The sequence below is a fragment of the Parasteatoda tepidariorum genome, chromosome 11 (assembly GCF_982258835.1).
Source record: "Parasteatoda tepidariorum strain Cologne lab strain chromosome 11, Ptep-v5.0, whole genome shotgun sequence".
In the NCBI taxonomy this organism is placed as follows: Eukaryota; Metazoa; Arthropoda; class Arachnida; order Araneae; family Theridiidae; genus Parasteatoda; species Parasteatoda tepidariorum.
This window is the reverse complement of record NC_141765.1, coordinates 9,678,437-9,694,513: the sequence shown is the minus strand read 5'-3', so window position 1 is coordinate 9,694,513 and position 16,077 is coordinate 9,678,437. Positions and strand designations below refer to the sequence as shown.

Here is a 16,077-nt window from a genome sequence, read left to right as displayed (position 1 = left end):
TATTGTTTATTGTTAGCGAATATTAGAATATGAAACTAGCAAGACATTGGTACTTTTGCAAAACTCTTAGATTTGAAATAAAACAAATTTAAACATCATTTGTACTGTTTAAATGTTTATATAAACACATATAAGATGTCATTAAAGAGTTAACATTTTTATTATTTAAAAAAACTAGTAAAAAAGCTTTAGTTATACTTTTAAAAGAAAGAAAAATTAATAACACTGTTGATTGGCATTTAAAGCTTATTTATTCTTAACGATAGCTTACGATCATATGAGTAAAATTTCATAGATATTCATACTTGAAAGCAAAAAAACTCCGATACATTAAATCAAATTAATAAAAAAGGAATTTAATTCATTGTTAGCCATTTTAATTTTTGTGTGTTATTATTTAAATGAATATTAATGAAACTGTTGTTCATGCTTCATATGGTATGAATCTTTCGAATACAGATTAATTGTTTTTGTGATATCTTATGCTGATACCTTAAAAAAAAAAAAATTTTGCTCTTTTATAATTTGTTATTAAAAATTATAATTTAATTTTAATGCGTCACATTAACTAAACATTGTTAAAAGTGTTGAAAAATAATTTATTACTTGAATAAAATTTTCAAATAACACTTTAAAAAAATAATTTATCTTTCTGTCTACGTTTTTTATAAATCGATGTGCATTTTTTGACAAAAAGGCAGTTATTTTTAAAGCAAAGACGAACATTTTTTCACGTGCATCGTTTTTTTTTGGTGTTTGCATGTTATTTGAATGCGAATTCTGTTAAAGTAATAATTTTTTTTAGAATCAGCCTAATCTACTTCGTAAAATAGTGCGTTTTATAAGCTTTTTAAAAATTATTAAACTTTTTAAAGCATGTTACATGCGTGCATTCGATGTACATATAATTATGTATATTTTTTTTCGGTTTTGCACAAAACTGTAGAAATTGTTCTAATAGATAAATAAGCATTGCATATTCATAAGAATATTCATTGAAATGTATCTTATATAAAATATATTAATGAGATGTATCTCATTGAGTGACAGGAAAAATAATTTTAATAAATGCTTTTATTTTTTGTTTTATCCTGATTTTTTTTTAAAAATTACGATTTAACAAAAACTTGTAGACAATTTCAAATGCAGTACATAAATAATATTCGATATTTTCTTGCCTTTTTCAGTGAATAAATTTTTTTAATTATTGAACAATTTCTGCTCAGAATATTATACTAATAATACTACATTATACTAATAATTTTCCAGAGGAATCTCTATTTTTGGATATTTTTTTAACAAATCTCATGAGAAAGATTGTCATCAATGAATTTATTATATGTTAGAAAAACTTAATATTTGAAAATAGTTTACTTTTTTATCGTAAATAAAGATATATTTATTTTTGAAAATAATAAATACTATTTTAAAGTTTTACAATCTTAATGATCGAAATACTTTGCTAAATTACTTATAATATTTTTATTATTATTACTTTATAATCATTACTATGTAATTATTACTTAACAAAATTATTTTGTACTATTTGAATATTATACGCGTCATTTACATGTAAATAATTGCAGTATTTATGTTTATATCATTTCCACTTAGAATTTGAATGTATATCATAAGATTCTGAAAGAATTCTTTAGAACTTATTTTAAAATGAAAATCTTATGAATGTGCCAAAAAAACTATTATTTCTTTATTTGTCTCGTTTCTGTCATGATATAACATATTTTTATTTGTCTCGTATCCATTTCCTTATGTATCATTTCTTATTTTCATATGATTAAATCTAATATTTAATTACATATTAGAAAATAATAAATTATACACATAAATAAAGTTTATTCTTTTGTTATTAAAAATAGTTATGTTGAATCAAGATTTAAAAATTAAAAGTAAAAAATTTCTTATTAAATTTTATTTCTTTCATTTCTATTCATTCATTTGAATGAATAGAATTTTATTTCTTTATTTCTTTTCCAATTCTATTTCTTCATTTCTATTCATTTATTGAAAAGCATCAAGCAGTCCTACATGTTCATTTTATTGAGTTATAACTTTATAAGTAACTTAAAAAGTTAAAAATTCACCACTTAAAAAGCATTTAAGTGCTATTAAATTAGCCAAAGCAAAAATATATTACGTCACTCAAAAGTTTGAACTATTTATTATAGTTTTCTCTTAATACAAATCTAAATACTGCTTTATCTTATGCTTCGCTAACACTTCAGAGGATGACGTCACAAATCTACTGAGAGGCCTTGACTCTCCGTGGCTATGGCTTAAGTCCCAGGCAGAGCCGGATTATACCTTTCGTAGGCCCTAGGCATAGCCGTTTTTGGGCCCTCCCCTCCTTCCCCCACTCCTCCCCTCTTTTCAAAATATATGCTAAAATTTTCTTGCATATTTTTTTTTAACATTTTTATTAATATGGATTTTAATTTACGAATTTGTTTATTGAACTTTATCTGCAATACCGACATACTGCCGATATTGCAGTTGATATCGATAATACCATTATGATTAGTTCGATCGATAACTATGTAAACACTTCACGTCAACAATACAACAACAAACCAGCAAAGAAAACAGTGAAATTGATAGTGAGATTAATTACGAGAAATATTTATACAGTAGAGAACCAATTATCTGGGATGCTCGGGACCATCGCTATCCCGGATGTCTGAATTTCCCAGTTTTCTGGATCGACCAAAAAGTGTCATTAATCGATGTTTTATCGAACCCGAATTACAAGGAAATTACACAAAAATTTGTCAGAATCTGAGATTAAACTAAAAGCGCAAAATTTGGTGAACATTTACTCATCCGATTTAGAGAAAAACTTTGTAGATGAGTTGTTACTATTTTCAAATTTATATGAACATAAATCTGCACAAGAAATGTTGAAGGCTCAAATTAAAAATAAACTTGTGAATACTTTTCCTAACGTTCACATTGCATTAAGAATATATTTGTCGATTCTTGGATCAAATGCAGAAGGAGAAAGATCTTTCTCCAGATTAAAATTGATAAAAAATTATTTGCGTTCAACAATGAATCAAGATCGTTTGGCATCACTCGCACTTATGTCTATTGAATACGACATTTTGCGTAGTTTGGAATTCGACAGCATAATACAAGATTTCGTTGAATCCAAAAATCGCAAAAAAAAGTAATATATTAGATCATAAGATTCTGCAAAATAATTAACTACCAAAAAATATTATTTTTTTATTTGTATCTTCATAATTTTGTGCAAAAACACACTTGTTGTTTTCAAAGCTAAATTATTTTTGTCAACAAATGTTTATCTCCCAAGTTTTTCGTAGGCCCCTGAATTTCGTAGGCCGTAGGCACGTGCCTAGTGTGCCTATAGCTTAATCCGGCCCTGGTCCCAGGCCAATATTCGCAATCGAAATGGGCTACAGGTGGCGTAGAGCAGAACTTTCTACCTATGGCAACATTTCGCATGCTTTCACCATTAGCTGGTGGAATCATAGAAATCTTAATTTTCAAAGTTTCGGTCTTAATTTTCAAACAGATTGAAAACTTTTAAGTTAAGAAACTATATGGAACTGAAAACTACATTGAACATAGTTCCAAAAGAAAGCGTCGAGGAAATTTCAGAAAATATTGGTGACAATTAAATACGAATAATATAAAGAAACGGAAAATATCGTAGTACATTCATACAAAACTAAGGAGAAGAGGAGGTCAATCAAGCCCTTAGAACCCGTCTTCGCCCCAGATAGTGTATTCGAGCGTTGTGATAGTGAATTTTTTTTATAATCTGTTCAAAGATGCAAATAAAATTCTGTTTAAAGATGCAAATAAAAACTGTTACGTGTTTTAAAGTTGTTTTGAAAGACGAATAATTGTCTATTTATTTTTCATTTTTATCAAATTAAAATAACAATATACTTGCACTGGATTAGTTTATTATGAATATTTTTAAAGCTTGCAACGCGAATAAATTTTGTAAAATAATAATGCGAAATAAGACAATAACGTACCTGCCAAGTTTCCTGTTTTTTAACGAAGACTCCTGTATTTTACGATTATCTCCTGTTTACCTGTATATTTTCAAATTTCTTCGTATTTGTTGAAGAAATTTGAAAAAAAACATTTTTTTTTGTTGATAGTATATCCACTGATGGCAAAAATACTTCTCTTATTCCTCAATAAATGGTGCAGTATTGTAATATGTTGAGTGTTTAAGTCTAGCCGAGATGGCTCTCAAGGGATAGAGCGTTCGCCTTCCAATGAAGTGAACCGGGTTTGAATTCCAGAGATGAATGGTCGATATGAATTTCAAATCCAACTTGCACTGTGCTGACATTAAACATCCTCAGTGGTAGACAGATCTTGAGTTAGAGTCCCCTTGCCGTCAGACTTACCGTGGGAGGTTTTCGTGATTTTCCTCTCCATGTAACTCAAATGTGAATAAGTTCTATCAAAAAGTCCTCCACGAAGGTAAATTTCTTCCAATACTTGTACCAGAATTTTCCTTGTCTTCTGGATCGGGTTCAAAATTACAAGGCTACGGAGTTGAATGTTAGTAGTCGTAAACCCAAAATTGAGTCGGCTGTTCAACGACAGTTATAAAATAAAATAGTTTAAGTAATTATAAATAATGGTTTAAAAAATCTTCTTTAGATTAAGATTTATATAGATATCTTTTACTTCACTAAATGTAAGTGCTTATATTATTTCCAATTTCTCTTTTTGACTTCCATGATTATGCATGATGTATCAAAACTTTACTCGTAGCCTAAAGAATGTCGCTAGTAAAATCCCCGTCATTTTATTTCTCCAATGTTTGCAGGTATGCAATAACTGATATACGAAATAAAATTGACCGTTGTAATTGGGACGTAAGATATACGATACGATATATAAGCTCACCGGACAAAAAAATTAGTCACCCTAGTGCGCAAACACCGATGAATCCTTAGGCTTCTTTAGATGGCGCAGTGGTCAAGTGACGTGCTCAACTGCATGCACACTGCTTCAACCTGATCAAAGACAAGTAGCTATCAGTGAGATATTTTTGTTTGAAGCGGAAACTGTGTGTAAATATGGATAAGAGCAAAGATGTGATAGAGTGGTAAAAGGGGGGCAATTGTGTTTAGCCGTGCCAATGGTCATATGGTGAATAAAGTTGCTGGATTTCTTGGCGCTTCAAAGCTGACTGTTCAACGTGTCTACAAGCAGTAGTGTAATATACGTGGTCACGAAAGACGCCGTCAGAATTGTGGTCGGAAAAAGATCCTGCATGAAAGTGACCGGAGACGCGTTTCACGACTTTTCAATCAAAATCGCTTCCAAACTGGACAGGAATTACTTCAGTTACTAAATGAAGATCCATCCCAGTCTTATAGTGAGAAAAAATTGCGAATGGAGCTGCATGCAATGAACATATGGAGTCGAACATCTCGTAAGAGGTCATTGCTCGCACTTGCACATAAAGCTGCGCGACTTCAGTGGCCTAGAAGTCACCGAACACGGGCAGTTGCTGACTGGCGAAATGTAATATGGTCTGACGAATCACGTTTTTGCATTTATTCAAAAGACGCACGTCTGCAAGTGCAACGCAGACCAGATGAAGCATTTCATCCTGACTGTGTGCAAGCATAGGTTCAAGCCGGATGTGGGTCTGTCATGACTTGGGGGGGGGGGTGTTTTTCTTATTATGGATTGGGCTCCTAACTGAGAGGGCCACTAATAAGATCCAACATGTTTATTTGAAAGTTCTGGACAATTAGGAGTTGCCTTTCAGTCACCCTCTTCATGCAAAGTGTGTTGTCGATACCCCTATTTTTCAAGATGACAACGGCAAAGTTCATGGGGCTGGAAGTATATGGACTGGTTTTATGAACACTCAGACACTCAATTACATCTCGGCTGGCCAGCAAAATCACCTGATTTGAACCCCATTGAAAATTTGAGCGACATGTTGGAACAACGGGTAAAACGCCAAAATCAGCATTCTCACAATTTGGTGAATTTGCGCGATCAAATCCTCAACGAGGGGCTTAAACTTGATTCGACGTACTTGCAAAACCTTGTGGGCTCACTTCCTAACCGAATCCAGGCGGTCATCAAATCTAAAGGCGGTGTTACACGGTATTAAATGATCTTTTTCATGATTTCTCTAAGGGTGACTAATTTTTTATCACTCGTTGGTTAGTTCCGAAACGAAACTTTGGTTGCAAGTCAAAACTACAGTATGATAAGCCAGCTAACAAATGCTTTTCCAAAAATGGGCAAATAAGTCACTTTGACTCACCAAATAGTAAACAAGAAGATCAAAATGCCTTAAAAACATTTTTAATCTAGTTGAAAAGGGTAAAAAATGAGTCATTTTTTTACAAATTTCTAAAACTAAGGGGGAATAGTCCCTTCTTTAAATAATGCCTTTGGAACTTCTTAGTGGCTTACAATATTTTTCATAATTAAATAATAACACTTTAAAATATGAGAAAGATTACATTTTTTGAACCATCCTTTAAAAAATATTAAAAAGGATAAGAAAGAGCAATAAACTTTATTTTCAAATAAAAATATTTAATGCAACAACTCGCTAACAAAATATACTTTTCTTACATGAATTTTGAAAATTAATCGTAGAAAATATGGATAATTTTAAATGAGTTCGACTATGCTATATTCTCCTTTCATATTGTTAGGACATTGATCTATTTCGCCTAAGGGAAATTTTCGAGTCAATATCACTAATCAAATTTTATACAAACAACTGCGTAATTTTATGATTGGTAAAGACAACGCCTTCAAAACAGAATAAGTCTGTCAGGCAAAGCTTAAGTAATTCCAATAGATTTAATACATTATTGGATATAGTTGGAGAAAAAATTGTTTAATTAGCTTTAAAGTAATTCTATTATACTAAAATATATTTTTTTAAAGTATAGTACAGCTAAAATAACTATTTTTAATCTGTAGTTTTAATTTTAAAATTAAAATCAACTTTCACGGTTATACTCTTTCCTGCTATTGCCGCAGTCTCTAAAATAATGAACTTACATTTTTTTTTTAATTAATGTGTAGATTCAATTTACAATTATATAAGACTAAAAATTAAAAAATGATTCCAAAAATACACCTGTTTTAGAAAATAAATACAAAAAAAGCTTCGAAATATTTTTCTTTGATAAAATAAAATATATCAAGGCACTTTCCTTTATTAAATAAAATATATCAAGACGGGTTTCAAATAATTATACAATAATTTGTAAGTTGTACAAAACTTGAAAAATAATTTTCATTTTATTACTATTATTTTATGTCTAGAAAATATGAATACAGACTTTAATAATAAATAGAGAAAAAAAAATTTGCAGCTGCAACGATGATAATTATTTCCCTAGAAAATTTGATTTCATCGTGAACATTCCGTTTATAATATTGGGCATTAATTTATTGATATAATAATCGATAAAAACTATCCTTATAAAATAAAAGCATTGTCTCAAAATATATGACATCGATCTACAAGAAATCGCAATCTTACACAAATGGATATAAAATTATTAAAAAAATAACTTGTGTTTAAAAAAGTTCCAAATCGCAAATGAACAATTAAACTATACAGGGAGTTTCTGAACTCTACGTACAAACTCGGAGAGGGGGTAGGGCTCATCATAAGGATTGAAAATAGCAACTCATGATCGAAAATGTCATCGTACGGTACTAGGGGCGCTGCCTCATAATGAACTGACTGCCCTTTTAATTTTAAAAATACGACTTTTTTATTTTCATGGGCAATTTCTCAGGAACTATTCAACCGATTTTGCACAAATTTTGCCACGTAAAACTGCATTCTTTAAAACGGTGTAAAAAATTCATAACTTACTACTCAAACATTTTTGGTCCATTATTAAATAAAAAATAATAAATATTTACTAAAAATTATTTTTGGCATGGAATTGTCTTTTGGATAAACGAATTTTATAACAATAGTAATATTATAACAAATAATAGAATTTTATAACAATAGCTTATAGCAATAGTTTTTCAATTCGTTTGAAAAGTTTTCGAGATATAGTGTAATACGCACAAACTAAAATTAACATTATGGGGATCTAACTTTGAACTGCTCTCCTGGCCAAACTATTGAGACCATATTTCCTAGATTATGGCTACCCGCTATATCGTGGGGGTCCAAATCCGTCGAAAAAAAGGTATGTTTATTCAGATAAAGTACGTTTTTACGTCTGATTTTGTAACTTAAAATATCGCCTCCATTAATTAACTATAATATTTGAGGTCACATCCTTGAACCATTAAATGCCTGGTTTCTTAGGACAGGACGCCGTCAGCTGGAAATCAGCACTAACCTCTGATTGGTCCATTTGTGAGTTTGATAGTGTACGTCATCGAACGCTCATCTTGAACTCGATGACGTATACTATCAAACTCACAAATGGACCAATCAGAGGTTAGCGCTGATTTCCAGCTGACGGCGTCCGGTCCTAAGAAACCAGGCCTTAAGATTGAGTCTAAAACGTGAAGATGCTATCATTAGATCAAAAGTTATTTAGACTAATCCATTTTTCATTTTGGGCACTGTACACATACGAGCTTCCAAAATATTGCAATCAAAAAAATTTTTATAACGTATTTTATTTCCATGAGTAGCTTATTTTGTTAGTTTTTCACACATATGGCCTAACTGTCTATTGACGTAGTCATTTAATTATTCATTTATCATACATGGAGAACTTTTTCATTGGTCACAATTCAATCAGGGATGAAACAAAAACATCAAGGTTACTTTTAGTAGCAATAGGGGGGACAGGCCTGTTTACCCTCGGATCAAGGCCGTAGCCAGGATATATTTTCGGGGGGGGATATGCATGGTAAGAAGCAAGGACAGTTACAGACATGCAAAGTAGGGGGAAAACATTGTAACAAATATTGCTTATTCTGTTTGCAAAAGTTAAACTAGTAATTAAAAAATATTACATAATAATTATTTTTCAATTAATATTACATAATAATTATAATCAATTTGTAAACAAAGTTTACAAAGACATGCGACGGGGATTTGAAAAAAATTTTTCGATTACTTTTTTAGGACAAACCGGAATATCCCGAAATATGCTGCATAAAGTTGGCCCTGTCAGCCTTTCTTCTTTAGTAACATTTCTTGTTGCTGTTTTTACGCGTTTAAGAGTAGAAAAGGTTCTTTCTGCAGTTGCTGTTGTGATTGGCAACGTAGCCAATATTGATAACAAGCAATAAATGTTTGGGAAAAAGATACTGTCACATTCTTCCATTGCTGAAAGTGCCGTATCTGGTCTACTAAGGGGTTCAAGCAGGTTCCACTTTGATGCTCATACTTCCATTTCTCCCATGAGGTTTTCTATGTCAATGAAATCTGCGTAGATTCGGAAATTGCATCATTTAATATGCTGAAAAACAATTGACTTCGGGGGAGTAGTCTAACCGAAGGAAAGATGAGCCACAAGGTCGAGTGATGATGATGCACTAGCGAAGGTGGTGTACTGGGAAAAGGTTTGATTCGACAGTTTTTGTTTTTCTTTTTACTGAGAGGCTCAAAGAAAGACTAAAAAGTTTGAATCCCAGAATTTCGGGGGGGGGGTATGTCCCGACGGTCCCCCCCCCCCTGGCTACGGGCCTGCCTCGGATATTCTAACCTGAAGGTGGGGTAGAGGGTCATAACAATAGATATGATCCAGCACTATGTCAAAGGGGAAAATGTAATTTTTAAAGTGGGGACTCTTGAATTTTAACTAATGTCCATCGCCAAACATTTGGCGAATGAAACAGGTTTCAAATTTTAGTTCTCTTCAGCAACCCCTAAAGATTGTACCACCACGTGTTGTCAATATAGTATATTTAGTGGAGAATGGAGATACAACATGGAGATATTTTTTTCACAATTCAAAGTTTGGAAGAAAAAAAATCCTGAAACACGATAAGTAAATACTTGTATTATTTTCATGGAGATCTAAAGAATAAGACAGCTTGGTTTGCATCTGGAAAGTAAAAGGGTGTAGAGCGAGACTTTATGCCAGAAATGAGCAATATGATAGTGTTCTTAATTAACACATGCACCCACCGGACACATTAAAGATAAAAAAAATATTTTTTTGTAAACGATTTAAAAAATAACATAAAAGACGAACGTTCAGATGACTAGTATATTCTACCAAAGTAAACAAGGATTTTAAATTCAACATTTTCTTATTTCAATTAATAATGAAAATTTCATAGTTTAAGTAAAAATTTTGCACATTCAAATTTTTAAGATGATGAATTCAAGTTCATGCAATTATTTATTATTTTCAACCAATCCAGCAACAAACCCACCTCAGTAATTTTATCAAAGAATTTTTAAATGGCGAATTAGGAAATCATTTAGTAAATTACTATTAGTTTTCTTTTTTTTTTCTGTAAGATAATTGAAAAAATTACTTTAAAATTATTTAAAGATTAAAAATCTTTACTAGATTAAAAATCTCAATCAAATATGATTGCTATTATGAAAAAATAGTGACTAAATTATGCTGTTAATGCAACGGTAAAATTTTCTGTATAGATATTAAGCTATTAGGAATTGTTCAGCGCTCCATTATTTAAATTGTGCAAGAAAGTTTTAAGACTTTATGATCTAAATAAAATAGTTTTAAAATGAAAAATATTATGCATTTTATATATATATATATATATATATATATATATATATATATATAATTGAACGTTTACCATTTTTGAAAGTAGTATTTATATACTGTTTCAAAAATTAATGACCCGATTTTTTTTTCTTCGATGGACGACGAGGCCTGAATTGCTTGAAACTTTTTGAATTTTTAAAATCAAATTTTTATCGATTATTTAAGAATGTCACGCGCGTGCACCCTTTACTTACTTTAAAGGAAGCCCATTTCCTAGTGAAAAGACCTAACTTGTGTTGGGGGAAAAAATTTTGCTGTTTTGACTTATATAGCGAAACTGAAATTGGCTTGAAAAAAAATTATAACAATCTTTTTATCAAAATATTTCACTTTACCATTAATATAAAAGCAAAACCAAGATAATTAATATGTTTTGACATTCCCCTCTCTCCACAATGATAAAAAAAATATATTTTTTGATGCTTTTAATTCTTTTCCAGATTCAATTTTGATGTATAAATATGTTACCGGCAAAGTATGAAATGCTGGCATTGTATAGAATGCCGGATGTTTTTAGGCAAAGTATGAAATGTGAGAAGTATTACATACTTTCCCTAGACATTGTATGAAATGCCTAGGCATTCTATAGAATGCCAAATGCTATTTAGGCAAAGTATGAAACAAACATCCTGATGAAGTTATTATGTAAATAATGTGCATGTTGTTACTGTGAATGACCAAAATCGGTGGTTGTTGACTTTCACAGCTGAATGTTGACAATCACAGTGCGAAATATTTATTACATCCGATTTGATATTAATTTATTCGTGGATATAATTACATTTATTCGATATTTTAATACTTACTGACGATAGATTAAAAGTAACATTAGTGTTTGGAGTATCGGGCAAATGTATACCGGGCAATGGCACTTGACCTTAAAAAAAACATCAGTGTAGGGTATACCGGGTAGTGGCACTGAACCTTAAAAAAACATCAGTGTAGAGTATACCGGGCAATGGCACTTGACCTTAAAAAAAAGATCAGTGTAGGATATACCGGGCAATGGCACTTAGCTAGACCTAGTATGACTAGACCTTTGGTAAATGTTCGAAATATATACTAGGTCCATTGCCCGGTATATCCTACACTGATGTTTTTTTAAGGTTCAGTGCCACTGCCCGGTATACCCTACACTGATATTTTTTAAGGACAAGTGCCATTGCCCGGTATATATTTGCCTGATACTCCAAACACTGATGTTTTTTCTAATCTATCGTCAGTAAGTATTAAAATATCAAATAAATGTAATCTATCGTCAGTAAGTATTAAAATATCGAATAAATTAATTATATCAACGTATAAATTAATATCAAATCGGATGACGTTTTGAATTTGTCATTTCTGAATGACATTTAGACGAATCGGAGATGTATTTTATACTTCGCCGGTTTCTCATTTGGCATTCTATAGAATGCCTAGGCAATGTGTGAAATATAAATCATTTCGTACTTTGCCGGCTAATTTTAGGCATTCTATACAATGCCGGATTTCATACTTTGCCGGTAACATATAAATATTTTCATAATTTCTCAGATGTTCTTACAAAATTTCTGATTTGAGAAGATATTAACAATTTTAAGCCTCTACATTAAAAAAAATGTTTTGTTAAGGACGGGACAGTCAAGACAAATTATCATAGTTTTGTCCATATATACTGTCAATGTACAATAATTAGATTCTCATGGGAACGACGATTCAAGTTAATATCTTATCACCTCTTATATCTTATCAGTTGCTTACAACCTAATTTTTGAGTCTAATTTGAAAAAGGATGAACATAGAAACAAGAAATTTTGTGGAAATGCGCACTAAACAGGTCTTCTTGATTACTAAATAAATATTTACATATACTTTTTTACAAAACCACTACTAATAGCAAAACACACTATCTTGGCAGAAAAGTCTCTTCTCTAACTAAACAGTACATCACAGTTCTTTGTGGAAACTAGTCTTGGAAACATTGCAAAAATTGGTTCTAGTAAAGATTTTGCCCACTCCTAACTGCAATGTATTGGTGGTATTAGCTTTCCATGCATCTAATTAGATTGTGGAAGGGAGTAAAATAGGAAATGAAGAACAGACATGGTGTAACCCTTGTTCTAGCTCATGATGTAATGGTTATAGAAGTACACTCATTACTCACCACTGCTCCCCTTCCAGAATTTTATCTATGATAGAATTCGATGAATTCCACTATTGATTAATGCTATTTATTTATTTTTCGCTCATTTTTTTCTTTATTTATTTTAATATGTGGGAGAATTGTATTTACTTCACCAGATTTTTTAGAGCTATTTTATAAGCAAATCAACTATTAAATGTGAACCATCAATTGATGTTGACAAAGTCATATCACGTCCGGGTCACCTATATCGGGAACGTAATATCGACTATGTCAACCATCTTCTATCAAAAGGTACCTCGAAATAGAATTGAGTTAACATGTCTAATATACTAGTGAATTGGTATTTTAATATTTATAGTGGTAGTTAGTGGCGTAGCTAGGTAACCAAGGGCCCTGGGGCAAATTAAAAAATGGGGCCCCACTGCTATGTAAACTGATTAGGTTTTATCAAATAAAAATATGAAATATACAAATACTTTAGACTACTAAGCTCTTTTTTGCGCACTGCAGGGCAGGTAATAAAAATATTAAACAGTAACAACATAAATTACAATTAATACTTGGTGTAGGTTTGGCTAATTAAACGAAATAGAGAAGATTCAAGGGTTTATTATATAAAGGTCGGGCCTACCAACTGACTAAATAACAATAATATTTACAATTTTTTCCTAGCTTTAGTTTTCGCAGAAGTATCAATGACTTCGTTTAAATCCAGGCTTGATGCGGTTTTGTTTTCAATTGCTATTAGCAATAAATGTCGGAGTCGAGTTTGGCCCATATTATTTCTTAAATATTTTTTTATTATTTTTAATTTGCTAAATGACCTTTCAGCTGCTGCAGAAGTGACAGGAATTGTAAAGAATAATAACATTGCTGTAAATACTTCCGTTAGGTCGCATTCTAGCACTCCATATTTGCTCATTATTTCCTTACATAATTGGTGAACAGTCCATGCTTGAGTTAGTTGAGGTAAAACTAGGTGGTAAATATTAATAAATTGAAGTGAAAAACTAGGGCCTATTATACCTGAATATTTTCCTTGGAATTCGTCACACTTTTGTAATAAAGTTGCTTCATCAACATGTAATAAAAATGTTGGTGCTAGAAAATCGAATATATGACAGATTGCACTCATACCAATAAAACGTGTATCTAATTGAGATATTACTGTGTCTAGTACATTATTGAAAATCTCAATTTTAAATATTTTTTCTCGGTTTGGAAATCGGTGATCAGCAGCTAATTCATCAAAATGTTTTTTAACTTTTCTTTACCTTTTTTCTTGAAAATGGGTATCAATACCATATTTTCTTGCAGTTTCACTGGCTTTGCACTTGAATAATTCGAAATCATTTCTATAAATTTGCAACTTTGCTTTGGTCTCTGCTAAAACTTTACTCGCCTGGCCCAAATTGATTTCGCATTTTTGTAAAGTTTTGGATGCATAATTGATGTTGTTCAATACACTGTGCATGAATTCGCAAAGCAACACAAACTCGAAATTTAGCATTTTTGTTTTAATACTCTCTGCTTCACTACGCTCATCTTTATTAGGACTCTTTAGAACTATTTCTGATAATGCTTTGATAATATCAAAATAACGAAGTTTTATTGCAGATATCGTATTGACCCTGCTGGACCATCTAGTCGGATTTAGTTTTTTTAAAATGGTGTCCGATTCGCCAGTGAATTTTGACTGTAGATCCCAACGTTTGATGCTGTTTCCGAAAAAGTTATACAAATCTTGCAATGTTGCGAAAAAAATCTGTATTTCCACACAACTGCTAACGGCATCATTTATCACCAAATTTAAATTATGAGTGGCACAATGTACGTCCTCTGCGTTAGGCTGGATATCCTTAATATGTTTTTGTAAACAATTATACACACCACTCATTACACTGGCTCCATCATAGCCTTGCCCCATACATTTTTTTAAATCAATATTTTTGTCGATAAATAATGTTGTCACTTGGTTGACTAAAGCTACTGCGCCATGTTTGATGGCTGCATAAAAGCCTAGAAACACTTCTTTTACTTCTATATCAATTGGCTGTCCATTTTCCGATCTGGTTATTACTGCATACCTCACAACAATGCTTAGCTGATCTACTTTCGATATGTCCTGTGTCGTATCCATTATGATGGCAAAAAACGGTAACCCTCTAATTTGTTCTAGTAGATGGGTTTCGAGTTTGGTCCCCAAGCTCTCAATCATTTCATTTTGAATTGTTGCACTCAGATATCTTGTAGATCCTAAAAACATAAAAAAACACAATTTCAAAAAAGTCCTGATATTAAACAGTTAATAATTATAAACAAAATAAAACGATAAAAAAACTTAGAAATAATTATTATTACCTTTGGGCATATCCAAAACTTGCCGCAAAATGTGATCATATCGGGTGACAAGCTCTACAAAGGACAGAAAATTTCCGTGGTATCCTTTCTGACTTAAGTCTTCTTGATGTCCTCTCAAAGCCAAAGAACTCTTTGCTAGGGTAAGTATGATATCGAATAACCTTTGAAGAACCATTTTCCAAAATGATGCTTCTTTGCGAATTTCATTTTCAAGTTCCTTATCGATAGTATTAGTATCGTTTTTTTTTTCTCCAAAATTCATACACAGCACATGCTTCCGAATGGCCACTCGAACAACTGTGTTGTTTAATTCTTTCTGATAAATGCTTCCAATCTCAAATTCCCATACACCAAACATTATTCTTTTGTGAAGCAAATAACCAGCAGGGTTGACAATAGGCAGCGTCTAGTATTTGGGAATAACACAACCAAAAACGATTAACTGGCCCATATTTAGAACACGAAACGTAGTACGATTTTGAAAAACACCTATTGTTCTGGTTGATGTCTGTTGGAAAAGGTCCAGAAGGCTGTAACCATTAACCATCATAAAGTCATTTCCCAAGTCATAAGAAGATTTGTCGTACACATTTTCGAAAAATGTAGAGAACCCCCCGCTCTTATGTGTGTCATGCAAACATCATCCACGTTCACATGATCGGCGGCGGAGGTATCTCCAACTGCAATAATTGTCGAATCTTCTTCAGTAGGCTTCTCAACCAACACTGCAGTTACCACATTATTTGAGTCACTATCAATAGAAATATTTTGGCCAGATGCACTTGCAGAAGGCTGACTAAAAAACTTGTCAATTTTGGGCAATTTTTATTTACTATCTTCTCTTTCTTGGCGTTG

The 16,077-nt window shown here is 31.7% G+C and overlaps 1 protein-coding gene across 1 annotated transcript in view; it reads right to left on the bottom strand.

Moving 5' to 3' along the window:
* Positions 1 to 15,580, bottom strand: part of LOC147801236 (zinc finger MYM-type protein 1-like) — a 90,068-nt gene extending 74,488 nt beyond the window's left edge. The window contains exons 1-2 of the mRNA XM_087154447.1: positions 15,223 to 15,580; positions 14,164 to 15,117 (exon numbers count right to left, since the gene is read on the bottom strand). Coding sequence (XP_087010573.1) covers positions 14,164 to 15,117; positions 15,223 to 15,580 — 1,312 coding nt within the window. The remainder of the gene's footprint in view (positions 1 to 14,163; positions 15,118 to 15,222) is intronic.
* Between the last annotated feature and the right edge of the window lie 497 nt (positions 15,581 to 16,077).